The 20,306-nt window shown below is 42.6% G+C and overlaps 1 protein-coding gene across 1 annotated transcript in view; it reads right to left on the bottom strand.

Annotated features, from left to right (window-relative positions):
- Positions 1–20,306, bottom strand: part of SPTA1 (spectrin alpha, erythrocytic 1) — a 70,933-nt gene that overhangs the window by 11,116 nt on the left and 39,511 nt on the right. Inside the window, exons 28-42 of the mRNA XM_078078482.1 lie at positions 16,549–16,648; positions 16,238–16,435; positions 15,323–15,466; positions 13,763–13,866; positions 13,110–13,272; positions 12,721–12,855; positions 12,081–12,218; positions 11,797–11,901; positions 10,524–10,732; positions 8,869–8,989; positions 8,198–8,319; positions 7,253–7,385; positions 3,430–3,528; positions 2,569–2,731; positions 1,941–2,017 (exon numbers count right to left, since the gene is read on the bottom strand). Of these exons, the coding sequence (XP_077934608.1) occupies positions 1,941–2,017; positions 2,569–2,731; positions 3,430–3,528; positions 7,253–7,385; positions 8,198–8,319; positions 8,869–8,989; positions 10,524–10,732; positions 11,797–11,901; positions 12,081–12,218; positions 12,721–12,855; positions 13,110–13,272; positions 13,763–13,866; positions 15,323–15,466; positions 16,238–16,435; positions 16,549–16,648 (2,011 nt within the window). The remainder of the gene's footprint in view (positions 1–1,940; positions 2,018–2,568; positions 2,732–3,429; positions 3,529–7,252; positions 7,386–8,197; positions 8,320–8,868; positions 8,990–10,523; positions 10,733–11,796; positions 11,902–12,080; positions 12,219–12,720; positions 12,856–13,109; positions 13,273–13,762; positions 13,867–15,322; positions 15,467–16,237; positions 16,436–16,548; positions 16,649–20,306) is intronic.

Genomic DNA, 20,306 nt, shown 5'->3' with positions numbered 1-20,306 from the left:
AATCAAAATTCACGAGTTACATTAATTTAAATGTAAGTGGACTCACTATTGCAACAAAATGATCTAATTAGATAAATAAACAATACTCAACTCTGTGAAATTTTAGGAGACATAATCTAAAACATAAAGACACTCCACATTTCCATATTCATTGCAACATCATTCACATTAGCCAAGATATGGAAACAACTTGTCCATCAACAAATGAACAGATGAAGATGTGATGCATGTGTGTGTGTGTGTGTGTGTGTGTGTGTGTGTAAAATGGAATATTATTCAGCCATGAAATAGAAGGAAATCCTGCCATTTGTGACAATTTGTATGAAACTTGAGAGCATATGTTAAATGAAGTAAGTCAGATGGAGAAAGACAAATGCCATTTGCTATCACTCACAAGTGGAATCTAGAAGAGTCAAATAGAGAAACACAGTAGACTGGTGGTTGCTAAGGGCTGGAGGGTGGGGAAATGAGGAGAAAGTGGTCGAAGGATACAAACTTCCAACTAAAAGAATGACTGATTCTGGGACACTAATGGACAGCAAGATGATTACAACTAATAATACTGTATTATATACTTGAAACTTTTTAAGAGAGTAGATCTGAAATGTTCTCAACACAAAAAAGAAGTGGTAATTACATGATAGGATGGAGGTGTCAGATAGTTCTACAATGGTAATCATTTTGCAGTGTATAAATATATCAAGTCAACAACAAAAATATAAAGACGTAAATGTAAAGAAAGAAAAAAAATTAAAGGATGGAAATAGATATACACTTGAAACACAAAACAAAACAAACAAACAAAAAACCTGGTACTCTAGTATATGAAAAAGAAGACTTTAAATCAAGAAATGTTATTAGAAAGAACATTTCATAATTAAAAGTATCAATTCATCAAGATGATTTATAATTCTAAATGTCAACACAACTTTGAACCTAACTTCAAAATATATAAAAATTACAAAGTATTTAAACAACATGATTAACAACCCAAATCTGACAGGTAATATAAACCACTGTAAAATACATATTCTTTTTGGGGCACCTGGGTGGCTCAGTTGGTTAAGCGTCTGCCTTCAGTTCAGGTCATGATCCCAGAGTCCTTGGATCGGGATCCCTGCTCAGTGGGAAGCCTGTTTCTCCCTCTTCCTCAGCCATTCCCCCTGCTTGTGCTCTCTTACTTTCTCTCTCAAATAAATAAATAAAATCTTTAAAAAAATGCACATTCTTTTCAACTGTAAATAGACTATTCACCAAAACGTACCATTTGCTGGATGTAAATCAAGCTTCTAGAATAATATAGAATGTGTTTTTAAAACAAAGTGGAATTAAACTAGCTATAAATATCAAAAAAGATAATGAGAAAACTCCCAAGTGTTTGGAAATTCAGCAAAATACACTATGGAATAACAAATAGGTTAAATAAGAAATTAGAAACAACAGAAACATTTTATTTGAGTGATACTAACAGAAGTAACATATGAAATTGTGAGGTGCAGCTAAAGCTCTGCTTAGAGGGAAATTTATATCCTTACATCAAAATGCTAAAAAAAGGAGAATGTCTAAATATTTGATGATCTAAATATTTACCCTATGAAATGTTTTAAAAAAATAAGTTAATCCCAAATAAAATAAAATAAAATGATAAAGATATAAAAAGATATTAATGGAATATAATACAAAGATTATAAGAAATACAAAGAAAAATAAAAACCCAAACTTGGTTCTCTAATAAAAATGATGCTCACTTAGCAGAAGCAAGACTGGTGGGAGGGAGAGGGAGAAAAAACCAGCAAGTTACCAAATGGGAAGGGAAAAAAGCAGATCCTACAGACAAGAAAACCACAGAATTGGGGAATGGGATAATCCTAGTGTTCAGCTTCTGTGTATGTGGGCCATGGACGTGCCTGGCACCTGCCCAGGGGCAGTCCTATTCTCACCTGCTTTGCCAGGAGAGTGAGGGAGGCAGCGAGGTCTGTGCCATTGCCATTGGTCTTCAGACTTTCTTCTTTTTCAGCTAGAGAGCAAAGAGGATTGATTAGAGGGGGAAAGTAGTTGCTCTTGAATCAGCCTTGATAAGGAAAAAAGAAATATTTACTCTATGGCACAAGAGAGCCTCCTGACTCTGGGAGTGGATCATTTATTGGAATATGGGAGCAGTAGGGGCTGATGGATGGTTTCTCTGGACTTATGCAGCATAGAACCGACTGGGACAGAGCTAGGGCCAAGGGAACTTGTGAGTGTTTTGGAAAACAGAGTAAAATTGCAGATTAGACATAATTTAGAAGTAATCGAACACACTGTTTATTTTTTAGAATGTTTTGCCATGGCTCTGCCCTTTTAAATATCACCGATGAAACCACCAATTCTCCTAAAATGTGTTTTCTGGAATTCTGGTTCTCAGTCACCCATCAGCATGTTTTCTGGGGCATGTGTGTGTAATTGTGTCCAGAAAGGGTAAGAGTGGATGAGGAGGGAGTATCTCTCTTCCATGGGAAGTGAGAAAATCCCAGAACCTTTCTATCAATGGAATTTATCAGTATTTCCCCTGGCCTTCACACGTCATACCTATCCAGGCCTCCACCACATCAGCCTTCCAGTTAAACTGCTGAAAGGCATAATCCTCTTCCAGTTGTGACTTCCAAGCATTTATCGTGCTGGAAAGAGAAGGGATCTTTTCTTTCAGAGACTCTATCTTCGCAGAAATCTTCTCCTTGTGCTGAATTTTCTCCTGCAACACCAAGGTAGAGGGGAGAAGAAGAGACAGATACATGGGTGGATGTCCAGAACTAGAAGTTGAAATTCTTTAGTATGATAAGAAGGAGTCATCTCTCTCATTCCAAATAAGTAACTACTCTCCTCTGGGTCTAGTGCATTTATCTTATTTTTCATCCATGCCTGGGATGGTTATTTCCACTCTACCATTTGGAAGATCTTCTCGTGTTTGTCCACGTAAGTAAGGCCTTCATAGTTGAAGTCCCCTCTGTTCAAGGCTCTTTGTATAGCACTTAATCAGTGAGGATTTGTAAAAACAAGCATTTAAATAAAAGAATGATTTTCAAGTCACAAACAGGTTTCAGTCTGATCCTCCTCCCTAGAGGCATACAAAGAAATTTATTTACATTTTTACAATACTCTATAACCAAAGCATGCCATAACATCTTTATAAATGCCATGTTCTGCACACAATGAGTAGGAGGGTCAGCAAAGGATTTAAGGAAATCTGCAGGGTATATCTATAAGAACCTGAAAAAAGAGTTTATAAAAAGCAGCAACTGAACAAATAATTATTTACTCAGAACAAAAACAACGTAGCTAGTCAGAGAGTATGAAAATTCAATGTGTGAATTTTAGCACTGCTCATGATTCTATATTTGAACCAATCCCTTTTGGAAAATGAGCTTGGCCTGGAATCTCTGAGTTGCTCACCTTATTCAAGATGTCTTCTCCTTGAGCACATATATCTTGCACTCGGGTCTCATGGACAGCAAAGTCATTTTCCAATGTTTCATGCTTCTTTAGCAAGCTCTACATAAATGAGTCAGTGAGAATCAACACATCCAAGCCTGGACAATCTATCCCACCCCCATTCTGACTCCCATTGATGCTACCCACGAGGATGATTCAGCTACACTGGCAGAGTAGGGGAGCGTCCACTTCTTCCTGCACAGAGCCACTAAATGCCTCTCCTGAAGCTCTTCACTTGCCAAAAAGGGAAATCTTACCAGAAAAGAAAGAGACAAAGGAATACAGTGATATTCTTCCTAACTTACTATGTGAACTTAAGCTTTTCTGGACTTTAGAATGAGAGTGTTGGTCAAGGTAAAATATAAGAATTCCTCCATTTTGAAATTTATATAATTCCATGAAACATTGTATCTAACAGAAAGATAGTATCATCTTATACTAAGAACTGACCTAGGGACACCTGGGTGGCTCAGTCGGTTAAGCGTCTGCCTTTGGCTCAGGTCATGATCCCAGGGTCCTCTCCCTGCTCAGCAGGGGGTCTGCTTCTCCCTCTGCCCCTCCCCCTACTCATGCTCTCTCTCTCAAATAAATAAATAAAATCTTTTTTTTTTTTTTTTAAAGAACTGACCTAAAGGCAGCTAAAGAGAACACTGAGCTGTTTTGAATCTCAGTCTTAAACTTCTCTGTGCCTACCTGCTGCTGGAAGGATGGAGAATGGAGTGAGGATGAAGCCCGGGAGCAGTGTGTCTCCTCCTTCTCTATATTCTCCTGAGTGTTCTGGAGACCAGGCAGCTCTGCCCGCCGCCACCCCCATCCTCAAGGGCCTGGGCTGCCTCTGCTGTCCTTGCCTCCTCTTGTCACAAAGGCACCCCATCCACTTTTCCTTTTACATTGCTTACTAACCCGGGCCAAGGAAGAAACAGATTTTGTGCGACTATCATACTTTTAACCACCACATTTTGAAAATATAAGAATTACTGATACATCGTGTTCTTAGGCATTAAAATAAGATGATTATTTCTTTAAATACAAGATGGGCTCCATGATCTTGTATGACTGTATTATATTTCATCTTGATGCAGAAACCTTACATGGAGATTGGACACGATCCACCATATAAAATAGACTGATTTAGCCGTGTTTTCACACACACATAACACATGAAATAAAGTCTCTTCAACATTGTCACCTTCTGTTTCCAATCTCTTTTCTGTGCTTCCCCTTGGATACCTCAGAAGCTCATCAAACACAAGTTTCCTTTAAATAAAATCTAGGTATCCCCTTTTCAAATATATTCCTAACTAACCTCCTTAATGTTATATTAAAAGTTGGTAAGGCCAAAAGCTTAAAACATATTTTAAATATATGTAATGTATCTCATAATTGCAAGAAGTTGATCAGAATCATCTCTTCTTACATATTAAACAAAGGGAAAAGAGGAGATCACAGGAAGAAAACTGAAATTCAACAACAGGTAAACAACTCTCTTTTCTTATATTAGCCAATCTATATGGGGTCAGGAAACCAAAAACTCAGAAAGTCAATTTTTTCTTCATGAAAGATGACATAGAAGGGCTAGGTAGATAGATATCTTAAGGTAATAGTGAGGAGTATTAGCAATAAAGCTCATAACATCTTTTCCTGGAATTTATATGTTAGTGCAAGAACTTCTCACTAAAATGAGCCTTTGAATGTGATGGTCTACAAATTCCTATTGAAAGATTAGGATTGGCAGAATGGGCTTAAAAATCTGACCCAACTCCAAGTTGTCTACAAAAACCACCCATCAGTTATAGCCGCGTGGGCAGGTGTGAAAGCGGCGCGCTGACCGTAGGGGGCGCTGCGGAACAAAGCGTTGGAGCCACTGGACCTTCACGCGCAAAAAGAGGAACCACACTGTAGCTCTAGACAACAGTGAGCTCTACATGGATTGTGGACTTAAAATTAAAATGTAAAGCTCTAAACTTTTGGAAGAAGACATAGGAGAAGATCTTCAGGATTCAGGGCTAGGCAAAATGTTTTTAGATTTGACACAAAGCACAGAAAGTTAAATACATAAAAATGTATTTTTACAGTTAAAACAGTTAAAGCAAACAATCAAACATTCTTATCAGAAAAATGGGCAAAAGAGGTGAAGAGACATTTCACTGAAGAAAATATACAGACGGCAAATAAGCACATAAAAAATCAGCCATAAGGGAAATACACATTAAAACCACTATGAGATATCCTGCACTCCTATCAGACTGCCTAAAATAAAGATGGTGATGGCACCAAATCCTGGCAAGGATGGGGAGAAAGTCGGGATCACTCACACCTGGCTGGCAAGTGTGTAACATGGTACAGCCACTCTGGGAACAGTTTGGCACTTTTACATTTTTATCTATTTAACTGATTTTACAAAACCAAATATGCCGTTATCCTATGGCCCGGCTATTGGACTCCTGGACATTTATTCCTGAGGAATGAAGACTCATGTTTACGTGAAAGCCTCTGCATGAATATTAAATGCAGCTTTACTCATAACGGCTCAAACGTGGAAACAACCCAGATACTCTTCAACAGGTGAGTGATTACACTGACACATCCATGCCATGAAATACTACCCAGCAGTAACAATGACATGCACACAACCTGAATGAATCACCAGACAACTATATGCTGAGTGAGAAGCCAACCCCCAAAAGGGACATACTGTATGAGCTCATTTATACATCATTCTCGAAATGTCAAAAATTATAGAGGCGTGGAACAGATTGGTGGTTGCCTGGGACTAAGGAGGGGGTGGGGGCCGAAGGGAAGATGGTGTTCTGTAAACAGGTTGACGGTGATGTACTGCATCCTGACTGCATTGGGGTCAGTGTCCTGGCAGGTGCCACCACTAGAGGAACCTGGGTAGGTGGAACATGGGACCTCCCTACATTCTTACAACCACATGTGTATCCACAATTCTCAAAACCAAAGGTTTCATTTAAAAAAGGGAAGCTTTTGGGAGTGTTTGAGATGAAACCTTAAACCACTTAAATGTGTCCCATGTGTGCACATGTCCCAAAAGGCTTTTCAAAGGAAAGGGGTTGGTAGCGTGAATTGTACGCTATGCAGGTCTTAAGCTTTCTCTTGCCCATGTGAGCCTTTCCTTATTTCATCACATAAGAGTGAATTCTTGGTAAATCCACAGAGAATTCTTGGTAAATCCCTAAGTTTTAAGGCTAGTAGGCACACATCTCAAGGTCCCAAGAACATTATTTTCTTATGATCACTCTCTCATAAAGCTCTAAAAGTCCATATTAACTAGAGATTTCATGGACCACTTGTTCATTTCTTTATTGGTAAACTCTATACTGTATTTACAAGTACATCTGTAAATTGTGGAACTGGTCCACCTGCCAGGTAGCCCTGCTAAAATTATATTTTCTAGAAACCACAACCAATGCCCGAGCATAACAATCTTTCCAATTCAGTGTAACTGATTTGAGGGAATCTTTAGAAAACCTAACCCTATGAGGGAAGGCCTGTAACCGTGATGACTTGAAGTCACAGACAGACTACAAATCATGGGATTGAGCTTTGAGTCCCACCTTCACACCTGATTGATCCCATGATCTTGGGCAAGTTATATCATTGGACCTTGATTTTTCATATTTAAAACTGGCAGGAGTATCCATATTTCCATCATCTTTTTCTCCCACGAGGAGAAAGATTCTTTTCATAGATGAAAGTGTTGACTACATAAGAAAAGATTCAAATCAAAGGGGAGATCTCAGTCATTCAGCCTGTGGCTCACCTGAGTCATGGCCAGTGTGTCTCCAGAGCCCCCTCGGGCAACCATAGCTTCCTTTTCACTGATCCAAGCTTCTTCCTCCTCCGCATTCTGCATGAATTCCAAGTACTCCAGGGATTCCTCCAGGTGACGCCCTCTGCAACAGGCGGTGAGCCCCAGTGAGGTTGAGAAGACAGCAGGACCCAGGGGAGCACCGCACATAGCTCGGCTGCACGAGGCAGCCGCAGTGGGACTGGGCCACGGAACAATCCGACCTGAGCTCCTGTGAACCGGGGAGGCCCTGGCCCCAGAAGTTCCGTTTTGTGGCATCATCTGCTCTCTGGGAATCTTTGCTGGGGGAAGGGAGCCTTGTCCGAACACGAGGGCCCAGACATCAGAGTTGGAGGACAGCAGGAGTGAAGTATGTCTCCTTCTACTCAGAGCACCATGGTTCCTCTTATACAGTGAAGGCAGCCGCAGTGCTAGAAGTTTCCTTGTATTCCCCAGAAAGACATGTCTCCCTACCACCAACAGGTATGGAATCACAGGCAGAAATTATTCTGTTTGGCTATCTGGCTGCAGGGTTCTCATTGGCTGTATGGCTATCAGGGAGAAAATATATGCCCTCGTTCTTTCATTCCTAGGGGCTGCTCACAGCACTAAGCCTGGGGGGGTCGTACAAAGTAAAACAGACCCAGGGGCACGACCTGGTGTGAAGCATTGGCGCATGAGGCCAACAATGATAAAGGACGGTTGCAAGAAAGCATGGGAGCAGAGGTGTGTTCAGACCACAGAGGTGGCAGCCTCCTCACCTCTCCCTGGGGCCAGTGGGGGCAAGCTGCATGGCAGACTGGCATCTGAGCAGGGACTTCGATGATAAATAGAGATGGGGAGTTGGGGAGAGCAGCCAACGCTAAGCCCAATACCAACAACCCAGGAAGATAGCTGGGCTTCCTATCCCCGACTCACCGAGCTGCCGCCAACTCTTTGAGCTCCTCCCAGTGTTGAAAAAAATGAGTCAGCCGTTCCTGGATCTCCTCTTGCCCCACAGCAGCCTTATCTCTCAGCCTGTCTGCCGCATCCAGCACACTCTGAAGAACACACACCCATGTCACATTACCCCACAGACTCTCCCCATTTAGTCAGAGTTCCCTGGCAAGGTATCCAGCCCTTCCCACCCTCCACATCATTTATAAACCCCATGGTACTTGGGGTGGTCTTGAAAATCTTGGGAGAATGAAGACACCTGCAGTCAGGTCCACCACACTAAATGTCCCCTTGTGCAACTTCGGTGCTTATACCAGGCTATGCTCCATGATCTGCTTTCTGGATTATTCATGGTCATAGCGTAATGCAGAGCTGTCTTCTTCCCCTGTCACTCAGCTCAAGTACAGCTTTTCCAGATGTCCCAGACTGCACCCTAATCACCAACAATTGTGTCTGCGGTATTGAAAGTGTCCCTTCCGGGGAAAAGCATAGTCCCTGAGCAGAATCCTTCTATTCATAGAAGACAACGTGCAGAGGAGGGAAGAATGCCCGTAGGCTCTGTGCCTAGCTCCCTGTGGCTCTGCATGCCACCTCCCCATTGTGGTAGGTACGTAGCATCACCCTACTGATCCACAGATCTCAACTCTTCCTACCTGGATGGTGGGTTCGTGGGCCACCAGCTCCCCCTCTAAGCGCTTGTGCTTCTTCAGCAAGTTCTGCACCCCCTGAAGGTCCCTCCCATAGTCCTGGGAGCTCACGCGTAACAACTTCTCCCTGGGACCAAGGAAGGAAACGGAAAACGTAGTTTAGATATTCCAGGTCACCCTAGAGCAAGGGTTTTCTAAGAATGGGTGTGGCTGGGGGTGGGGAGGTGGTAAATTCTGGAACACTCGGGGGTCAGTAACCACAAAGACAATTAGTGCCAGAGGCTTTCTGCAAAACTCCTGACAATACAAATGAAAATTACATACTGGTCCCCACTATGCCCACAGCTGTGACAGCCTTTCCATTCATTCCCTTGTCTGCCTACCTGTGTATCTTTTCTTCTTTGCTCAAAAACATGCACTAATGTTTCTCTTTCAAAAAATGTGAAAATTATATGCACACACATATAAATGACCCTATGTACATATATGACCTTCATGGCCTTCATGATTTTTGTCTATTAATATCAATAATGAATTTAGGTCGAATGGGTAAAAAAAAGCTGATACTGCAGGAGTCATGGCTGTTGGATCAGTTCCAAGCGTAAGATGTTTGACCGCCACCACAAAGCATAGTAAAAGGCTACACAGACAAGATTATATTATCTCATTGTTTCTGAAGTTCCTAGATGTCCTCCTTGCTGCCTGGTGCACAAGGCTTCCCTCTAATTCATTGATTACCAGCGAGAATCAGCAGGCTTATAGAAGAGGAACACGGTGAGGCAGGTTAAATGGGAAGTAGGGAAAATAATTTGATTTACCAAGATTTTCCCAATCATACTTTTTACAACAAAAACAGAATTAGTACTGAAAGCCTGGCAGGTACTGGGTAATGCTGGCCTGTGTCCAGTTCGGTGGCACCTTAGATTTCCCAGGATGGAGCTAGAGTATATTGGGCTGAGCAAAATAAGTCAGACAAAGAAGGGCAAACACCATATGATTTCACTCAGATGTGGAATTTAAGAAACAAAACAGATCAACATAGCAGAAGGGGAAAAAACGAAAAAGAAGGAAGCAAACCATAAGAGACTCTTAAAGCTAGAGAACACACTGAGGGTTGATGGAGGGAGGTGGGTGGGGGATGGGCTAGGTGGGTGATGGGGATTAAGGAGGGCACCTGTTGCGATGAGCACTGGGTATTATATGTAAGTGATGAATCACTGAATTCAACTTCTGAAACTAATGTTGCACTGTATGTTTTTTTTTTGTATGTTAACCAACTAGAATTTCAATATTTTTTTTAAAAAATGACAAGGATCTCAGCAGTTGAGTAAGTTGTAAAGGCCCAGCTGTCTCATCCAGACATTACACATTCTGTGAACTATCTAGAACAAGCAAGCATATGTGGTTTCTTAATTTTATTCCCAGAATGTATGTGAATTGCTCCCCACTTCTCCAAGCCTGTCCCCTTCTGCCTGCATACAGTGAGGTAATTTGAGAAAAATAAAACCAATGTTAACTTTAGGCTAAGGCAAGCATGGTTAAGAAGTAATACCAACTGTAAGAAACAATTACATATTTCATCTCAGCACCAAATGGGAACATGTTTGGTGGATCATCTATTCTCTTTGGTTATTGGTGCAGTGTGAGCTGGCCGTACATACTCTATCCATGATTCCTCATCATCTAGGTCCTGGAAGAACTGGAACAAGGCATAAGCCTCTTTGAGTTTCTCATGGTGTGTGGCTGCCAAGTCCTGGACATTCAGGAAGCGCTCGTTGACATTATCCCTTTCCTCCACAATCTGGTCAACATTGAAAGTCCCGCTGGCGAGCAGATCAGCAGCTAACTCATTCAGGTCCTTGAGTGCATCCTAGAAAGCCGAGGTGTTCTCAGTGAACAGAACGATACAAGCATTAAGTAGACCCTGGACTTTAACCACCACTGGTGCAGGTTCAAAGTCCGGGTCAAAAAGACTGTTTTTGAAGATAGTCAAATTGATGATAAGCTCTTTTAACTCAGCTCAGATGGGGGCAAGATCAGAGAGCACTGTGAGTAACATGACTATAATACTCAAACTGTCCATTCGCCTTCTGGTATTCTCCCTTGTTTTTTCCTCCTCTTCCCAACTGGAAAATGAGTGTGAGTAAGTGTGTGTCTCCAAACATGACTGTCTTCCTCACAATCCTGAGTCTGACACAATTGATAGATAGAAGTATTCAAGAAGAGCTACTCTACCATAACATTCCTAGGCTGACCATGTCCAGAACACACCCAGACTCTTCTGTCTGTTTTCACTCTAACTCTGTCCTTCTAGTATTGTCGTGGGGAATGTCATCAGGTCCTAAAGCTCTGGAACTTAGAAAACCTTTGACTTCTTGTCCTTTCTGTGCCCATTTCTGCCACCAAATAAAATTGATAATATAAAATTCTCCAGGATGAAATCAATACCTGCCAACATGTTTATCACTGCTCCCAAAACACATTTCTGCTTGATATTGGAATGCAACTGGAATTCTCCATAGAATTTCCAGAGTGTATATATAGTTCAACTTCGTTGCACATGATATCCCCCTCTGATATTTTTTGCTCTCTATAATTATGTAAAATAAACTTTCTTTCAAAGGCCAGATCAAATATGAGCTTTGGAAGATAGTGAGTTTAGATGTATGCCTCATCAAAAGGTAGACAAGATAGCTTTAGGATCCTCTTCCTGGATCCTCTTCCTTAGAATCTGTAGTTTCATGATAATTGGTTAGCAGTGACCATTGCCACAGCTCTGCAGCTCATGGATTTGACCTGGTATAATGACTGCTGGCTGAGAACGCTAAGGTCAGTTTTGCAAGAAAGTGTTCTCAAATGGCCTCCTAAGATGAGAGAGGAAAGTCAGAGGCATTTCCATTCTGCCCAGAGGAGTGAGACTCCAACACTGCTTACCTCTCGGGCCAACATCTCTGTTTCCAACAGCTGATGTTTCTTGAGCAAGTTTCCTGCTGAAGCCAAGTCCCTGGCCTGATCTTTCATGGCCAGCAGTGTCTCTGCCTGCGAATAAAGAAATATGCAATGAAGCTGCCAGATGAAAACTGTCTTTAAGGAGAACATTAGCAACCATATCCCCCAACTTTTCCCAAGAAAGTCAAGGAAATTGTTCATGCATAAATCCATTTACCTAGCAATTAGTTATTAAGATCCCATGCCTCCATCATTCCAGGTGCAATTACCTCTGAGAGCCAGAACTTAAAGTCCTGGATGCCTGTGTTGAACCTCTGTTGGCGACTCGCCTCGTTGAGCTTCTGTCCTTTGTCAATTGTTTTCTCAAGCAGGTAGTTCCAGTGTTTGTCCAGCTCTTCCAGTTGACCCTAACCCAAAGAAATTTGGGGATCACTATGATCTTTAGGATCCTGAGTCCTGTGACAACTTGAAGAGATACTGTAGGGGCCGAGGAGTTAGGGACTAGCCAAAATCTGCCAACCCTTGAATGCCATACATTTTTAAGCAGTTATGCTTAATCCGGGAAACAACAGGAGGTGTTGGAACAAAGTTTGAGGAAAGGGTCCTGGGCTGCTTACAGAGACTGGTGCCTAAGAGCCAAAGCTCTTGGCAGTAGGGATAGAAAATGTCAAACAAGCATGACAACGCTTAAGAATTAGGTCTAAAGCTTTCTCAGAGTCCTAGGTACTGAGTTTGAGAGAAGTGATAAGGTCTGAGCAACACGGTTGCCTGCTTTCTTTGTGTGACAGTCAGAGGGAAGATCGCTAACCACAGAACACACTCCATATCCCCACCCATGGAAACTCTGAAGGAAGAAGAGCCTTCTCCTCATGCGCCTTTAGCCCAAACCATCCTGAGCACAACCCCTACCTTCATGGTCTCTTCATTGCCGTCACATGCCTCCCGCTCAATCAGAGAGTTCCCTAAGTTGAGGACTCCCTCCACCTCCTCAGCTCGGCCCTGGACCTCATTTTCAAAAGCCTGATGCTTCAGGTATTTTCTCTGAAGGGAAAGCAGAGACTAAATTACCCTGTAATCTAAGGAAGCAAGATGGATAAATTCTGTTTCAAAGAAAAAGTTAATGTTCTGTCATAACCAATGGTGACTTCTGAAGGACCCACACCTTCACATTAGACTCAGAAGCCCCTGAGGGCAGACAATGGTCTCAACAGTGAGGAAGCATTCTGTGTAGGGAGACAACCCTTCATCCAACAATCTGGGTATGCCAGAGTTTTCCAAGATTCCTGTTTTGAACTTGCCTGAATGTTGGTGGGATCTTTGTACGATTCATCGCAGGCTATGGGCAGCATCTCACTGATCCATTCCTCCAGGTCCTCAAGGTCATGGTGGAATTTTTTGAGGTCAGCATAGTCACCAAGTTTTGTCCGCTCAGCAATCAGCAGTTCTTTTAGAGCATTCCATCTGGAGGAGGAAGCTAGATCACTCTCTGCCCTCGACCCTTCCACCAAGGTCTGATGCCATATCTGCAGTCTTCTCATTTGCCAACTTGTCCCTTCTCCTCTCGTTATTTATGGATTTATATGTTATATGTAACATAGCTATATATTATTTAGCTATATATTATATATTATAATATTACAAATAATGCTCATATACATATTATATTATATGTATATTATATCTAATATTACATATTATATTAATAGATTTAGTTGTTGCATAGTCTTGTTATTTTCAAATATAAAATACAGTGGTTAAGTCAGTAATAATTAAGTTGTATTCCATGCCTTTCATTCTGTGAGTCTAGATCAGAAATGTTTGCAAGTGTCAACATAGTTTTAGGCATTTAGAAATGAAAAGAACTCAGAGTGTGACCTCCATCCTCCATGCTAGCAAAGAGGTCACTTTGCTGCATCTTCCTTAGCTCACAAAACACCTGCTCAGGCCTGACCTGTCTAGCACCCGTTGGAACCGAGCAGCAATCTCCTCCTTGGCATAGTGGTCATCAGCTATGAGCCGCTCCGCAACATGGTCTAACTCAGTGATCTTATTTTCCTAGGTAGAGGAAAAGAAAAAAGCCCAGATGCCTGGAGATTAGGCCTTCAGTGCAATCCCAGACTCTCTCCTAGAAAAGAACAGAGACACCCTTTATGGCTTCACAAAGGGGAACAAAACCAGGGCCAGGGGGTAAATGCCACGAAAGTGGCTTTTAATTCAACAGGAGGAGAAACTTGAATAATGACACTAAGATGGGCTCCTGTGGTACTGAGCTCCTGTGGTACTGACTCCTGTGGTATGGACTCCTGTGGTACTGAGCTCCTATGGTACTGAGCTCCTGTGGTACTGAGCTCCTGTGGTACTGAGCTCCTGTGGTATGGACTCCTGTGGTACTGAGCTCCTATGGTACTGAGCTCCTGTGGTACTGAGCTCCTGTGGTACTGAGCTCCTATGGTACTGACTCCTGTGGTACTGAGCTCCTATGGTACTGACTCCTGTGGTACTGAGCTCCTGTGGTACTGACTCCTGTGGTACTGAGCTCCTGTGGTACTGAGCTCCTATGGTACTGACTCCTGTGGTACTGAGCTCCTGTGGTACTGAGCTCCTGTGGTACGGACTCCTGTGGTACTGAGCTCCTGTGGTACTGAGCTCCTGTGGTACTGAGCTCCTATGGTACTGACTCCTGTGGTACTGAGCTCCTATGGTACTGACTCCTGTGGTACTGAGCTCCTATGGTACTGAGCTCCTATGGTACTGACTCCTGTGGTACTGAGCTCCTGTGGTACTGACTCCTGTGGTACTGAGCTCCTGTGGTACGGACTCCTGTGGTACTGAGCTCCTGTGGTACGGACTCCTGTGGTACTGAGCTCCTGTGGTACGGACTCCTGTGGTACTGAGCTCCTGTGGTACTGACTCCTGTGGTACTGAGCTCCTGTGGTACTGACTCCTGTGGTACTGAGCTCCTGTGGTACTGACTCCTGTGGTACTGAGCTCCTATGGTACTGACTCCTGTGGTACTGAGCTCCTATGGTACTGACTCCTGTGGTTCTGAGCTCCTGTGGTACTGACTCCTGTGGTACTGAGCTCCTGTGGTACTGAGCTCCTATGGTACTGACTCCTGTGGTACTGAGCTCCGTGGTATGGACTCCTGTGGTACTGAGCTCCTGTGGTACGGACTCCTGTGGTACTGATCTCCCTAAAGAACAGACTCCTCCCATGGCCATGGCAGAGGGTGACTCCTGCATTGGGTGGGATGTTGGCATAAGCAGTATATAAAGTCACTTCCAATTCTAAAAGGTAGGTTGTAAAAGGCTGGGCTTGCAGTAAGTCGGTCCAATGCCGCGAGTGACTTGAGTAAGACTAAGCCACCGTGTCAACTGCCCTGTCTAACTCAGTTTTCTGTAAGAAGCAAATGGGAATTAAAATACTTGTAAATGACAGAACTATATACATGTATAGAATCTCTGTTATTATTACTAATATTTATTATTGGAACTCTTATATTAGTTATTACCTGGGCAGTGATTGCTTTGTCCAAATCATCCCGTTTCTTCATCAAGGCCACCAGAGTGTCTAAGGAACTGTGGCTCTCTGACCTCAGGAAATTCTCACGCGCCAGCATCCAGCTCTCAGCCTGATCACAATTCCCGTGGAACAACTATGGGGAATGAAGGCAGAGGTTATATCCAATCCAGGGGACAGAGGAAATGACCCATCCCTTTCCTACAACACTGATAGAAGGGATCCCATAAGGGTTGCTTATGTTCTTCCAAGAAACATTCATACCATGAATCTTAGCTATTCTGGAGCTTTTACTCTTCCCTGAAAACACATTTTACGTTTTTGTTTAAGCTGTACTCCATTCCCAGGGTGCGTTTCCCATATGCTGCACCTGGCAGATGCTGGCTGGTTATTTCTTTAGGACCCTCATAACCACGACCCTCAGGGTCACCAGTGATCCGCTCATCCCTTCCCTCACTGGCACTAATCACTCCCTCTTCTTTACCTCAAAACTTTCATACATTTTGTTTTATTAATAATCACCTGCTGTGCTAGAATGGTCTGTCTACATGTCTAATTTCACTACTTCAGAAAAGAGATGTTATCTTACTAATCTTTGTGTTTCCAGGGCTCCACAACCAGCATGTTCTCAACAGGAATCAATCAACCAAACTCTCAATCAATAAATACATTATAATCACCCTCATCTTGTGCCAAGAGCTGATCCCCACTTTGTTTGGCTCTTCTAACAGGAATACGAGCAGAGAACACCACAATGATGAGAGCGCAATGGCAGAGAGCCAAGAAATGCCCTTGTGCCTACGGGATGGCAAGCCCAGTGAAATGAGCACCTGCAGGAACTGTGCAAACTTGCACAGAAGGAACAGACTGAGCCTAATCCTTTTTAACGGGGTCAAGGGTGCTTTACCTGCAACTCCAGACACTGATCCAGCATCCTCTTGCGTTGTTTCCATGCTTTCTCCAAGTCATCTTTCTTTAGCCTGACCGCTTCAAGCTTTTCTTCAATTTCAGGACTGGAACGGTGCCCACTGCTTATAAGTTCTGCACCAAAGTCTTCCAAGGCCTGGAAGGTGGGAGCTTCAGCCTCCATGTCAGCACGATGCTCCTGTGTTGGAAATAGGAAGAGACTGGTGGCACCAATGGCTTCTCAACAATGTCATAAAATGAGGGAAGGTTGGGAGGTCATGTGATCAGTGGCTGTGGATTTTGTAGCCATACCTGGTGTCGCTCCAGCAGGATCTCCGTGCCAATTAAATCCTCAGCCAGCTCCTCTGATGATACCATGCCACCCATGCTACTGATCCAGTTCTCTAGGTCCCTAGAGAAATAGACATACTGGGATTGACAAGAAAACCTTGCAGCTTGCAACAGGGGCTATCTGTCCTTGGCTATTTCTAGATTAACACCTTCCATCTGACTTTATATGCTTCACAGATCTTGGGTTTGTTGTTCACACTGGTTTTTGTTTGTTTGTTTTAAAAAGGAAATTTATTATTGTAAATTCATTACACATGAATCTGCTTGTGTATAAAGAATGAAAATAATCTTTAAAAAGGAAATAGATCAAAAATATAAAATTATAGACATGAAGACAGACAGACACTTTCTAGAATTTGGTAACAGTGCTTAAGAAAAATTCCAAGTAAAAGGAAGATACAGGAAAAAGACAAGTGTGATAAAGATGATTTACTAGAAACCAATTGGAAATGTTTCCTTTTTTTATTTTGCTAAGCTTTTATTTTTTTCAATTTTTTATTTAAATTCTAGTTAGTTAACATTAGAAGGGGTACCTGCTCCCCAATGTTTAGAGCAGCATTATCAACAATAGCCAAACTATGGAGAGAGCCCAAATGTCCATTGACTGATGAATGGATAAAGAAAATGGGATGTATATACAAGGGAATATTGCTCAGCCATCAAAAAGAATGAAATCTTGCCATTCTCAATAATGTGGCTGGAGCTAGAGTGTATTATGCTAAGTGAAATAAGTCAGAGAAAAACAAATACCATATGATTTCACTCATATGTGGAATTTAAGAAACAAAACAAATGAACATTGGGAGAGGGGGCAGATAAAGAAAAAAAGAGAGAGGGAAGCAAACCATAAAAGACTCATAACTATAAAGAAAAAACTGAGGGTTGATGGAGGGAGGTGGGTGGGGGATGGACTAGATGGAGGATGGGCAATAAGGAGGGCACTTGTGATGAACACTGGGTGTTATATCTAAGTGATGAGTCACTGAATTCTGTTGTTTACACTGTTTGACTTAATAATGACATCTCTTATGTTTGAAAATGTCTTCACATATATTATCTCTTTCAGTTCTTGTAATAATCCTGTATAGAATTCTGGGAACTCTTTTGTTTTCGGTTTGGAGATGAGGAGGTCAGCCTAGAGAATGTAAGTGGCTTGCCCATGTAATATAAGTAAAAACAGACATCTGGAAAGAATCTGGACACTCAAATCCTAGACCAATCCATATTCCATTACTTTTAATGATTCTTGTACATAAAGAGTAGACTTTGGGTTTAAGGATTTATTTTATATGGAATTTCAGGGAAGGTATGTCTTTATTCTTTTATTCCCAGCATGCATGCGTGCGCACACACACACACACACACACATATTCACACATGCACACACATTCACGCATATACACACACATTCACTCAAACACACACACATTCATGCATACACACATTCACGCATGTACACACATTCACGCATGCACACACACATACATTTACGCATGTACACACACACACACACACACACACACACACACACACACACTCTCCATACTGTTGATGAGACCAGGGCCCACTTCTGACTGTTAGCAGTCAAGGGGTATGACAAGGAAAGCTAAGGTCCGTGTCCCAGAGGGTAAATGTCAAGTAACAATGTACTCATTTGCAATTCTGTGTGATGCCCAAATGAAGCATCACAGAGAGTCCTTTCTCTTGTTGGAGAAACAACAGACATCCGATCTAGGGCAGAAGGGTCTTTTCTTTTGAAAACTCATGTATTCACTTATTCAAACACCTAAGTTTCATTGGTTGCTTACTAAGTATGTAACAGCAAAAGAGGAGTTCATACTTTAGATTAGAAGAAAAAAAAAAGCAAACAGAACACAAGAGGCTAATACCTATTGTTTCAAAAACAGCCTGAACCAACAGACACATGAAAAAGTGCTCAACATCGCTTGGCATCAGGGAAATCCAAATCAAAACCTCAATGAGATACCACCTCACACCAGTCAGAATGGCTAAAATTAACAAGACAGGAAATGACAGATGTTGGCGGGGATGCAGAGAAAGGGGAACCCTCCTACACTGTTGGTGGGAATGCAAGCTGGTGCAGCCACTCTGGAAAACAGTATGGAGGTTCCTCAAAAAGTTGAAAATAGAGCTACCATACGACCCAGCAATTGCACTACTGGGTATTTACCCCAAAGATACAAATGTAGGGATCCGAAGGGGTATGTGCACCCTGATGTTTATAGCAGCAATGTCCACAATAGCCAAACTGTGGAAAGAGCCAAGATGTCCATCGACAGATGAATGGATAAAGAAGAGGTGGTATATATATACAATGGAATATTACGCAGCCATCAAAAGGAATGAGATCTTGCCAGTTGCAACGATGTGGATGGAACTGGAGGGTATTATGCTGAGTGAAATAAGTCAATCAGAGAAAGACAAGTATCATATGACCTCACTGATACGAGGAATTCTTAATCTCAGGAAACAAACTGAGGGTTGCTGGAGTGGGGGGTGGGGTGGGAGGGTTGGGGTGGCTGGGTGATGGACATTGGGGAGGGTATGTGCTATGGTGAGTGCTGTGAATTGTGCAAGACTGTTGAATCACAGACCTGTACCTCTGAAACAATAATACATTATATGAAAAAAAAAAAAAAAAAAGAAAAAGAAGAAGATAACAGGAAGGGAAAAATAAAGAGGGCGGAAATCGGAGGGGGAGATGAACCATGAGAGACTATGGACTCTGAGAAACAAACTGAGGGTTCTAGAGGGGAGGGGGGTGGGGGGATGGGTTAGCCTGGTGATGGGTATTAAAGAGGGTCATAAAAGGGTCATAAAGCAGTAAAAGCCTGTGTCAGAGTTGCTCGGAAGGGGGGAGTATTACTTATTCATAAAGTATTTCATAAAGGGAAGGAGGCAGCATTTGACTTGGAGTCTGAAGTCAGAGGAGAATCTGTACGTACAGAGAGCTATGAGCAGGTATGATTTGGGGGATGGCTGTGGATGCTATTTATTTATATTGTATGAAAAACTATAGCTTTCCAGAGATGCCGAAGTGGGGAGGGGGCTGCCAAGAGCAACTGCAATTATGTACCGAAAGTCCTTTTCTTTTTTTTTTTTTCAAAAGTATTACATTGTGAGGCACTACTTCCTGGATCCTCAATTCCAAATGCTCCTCCCAGCAGATGGAGGTGATGGGGCAGAACGTGGCAATTGTTTCACAGACAAAGTGTCTGCTTGCTCCACTGTGATCATGTGTAGACCTTCCGGCAAGGCAGCGGAAGTTCTCCAGGATTTTATCTCTACATGTCTAAGCTTACGCCCCGATCCTTGTCCTGAGCCCTCTGACATGCAAACCCGTGCTCTTGCTGCCCCCACTTCCTGAACACACCACACCTTTCTTACCCTTGGACCTGTGTGTGCTCGTTCCATGCATTTGTTAGGAGGCATATTGGGGCTGTACTGTGTTCGACCATGGTTATCTGTGCTCTTCTCTTTCCAGTACAAAGAAAAGTCCATATTCTACAACTCCTGACATAGCACCCCGTGTATGGTGCATGCTCTAGGCTGACTTGGTTGACCTAGACAGTGTCATATTCGTTCAAACTTGGGTATTCTATGGCTTGAACCACCGAGCCTGAGCTTTTTGTGCCTCGCTAGAGGTACGATCTGGATGTGGACGTACCCTCCAAACCAGCAGTGAAGGGCACCTATAC

The sequence above is a fragment of the Halichoerus grypus genome, chromosome 7 (assembly GCF_964656455.1).
Source record: "Halichoerus grypus chromosome 7, mHalGry1.hap1.1, whole genome shotgun sequence".
In the NCBI taxonomy this organism is placed as follows: Eukaryota; Metazoa; Chordata; class Mammalia; order Carnivora; family Phocidae; genus Halichoerus; species Halichoerus grypus.
Note: the sequence above shows the minus strand (reverse complement) of the source record. Positions and strands in the feature narration are given on the sequence as shown.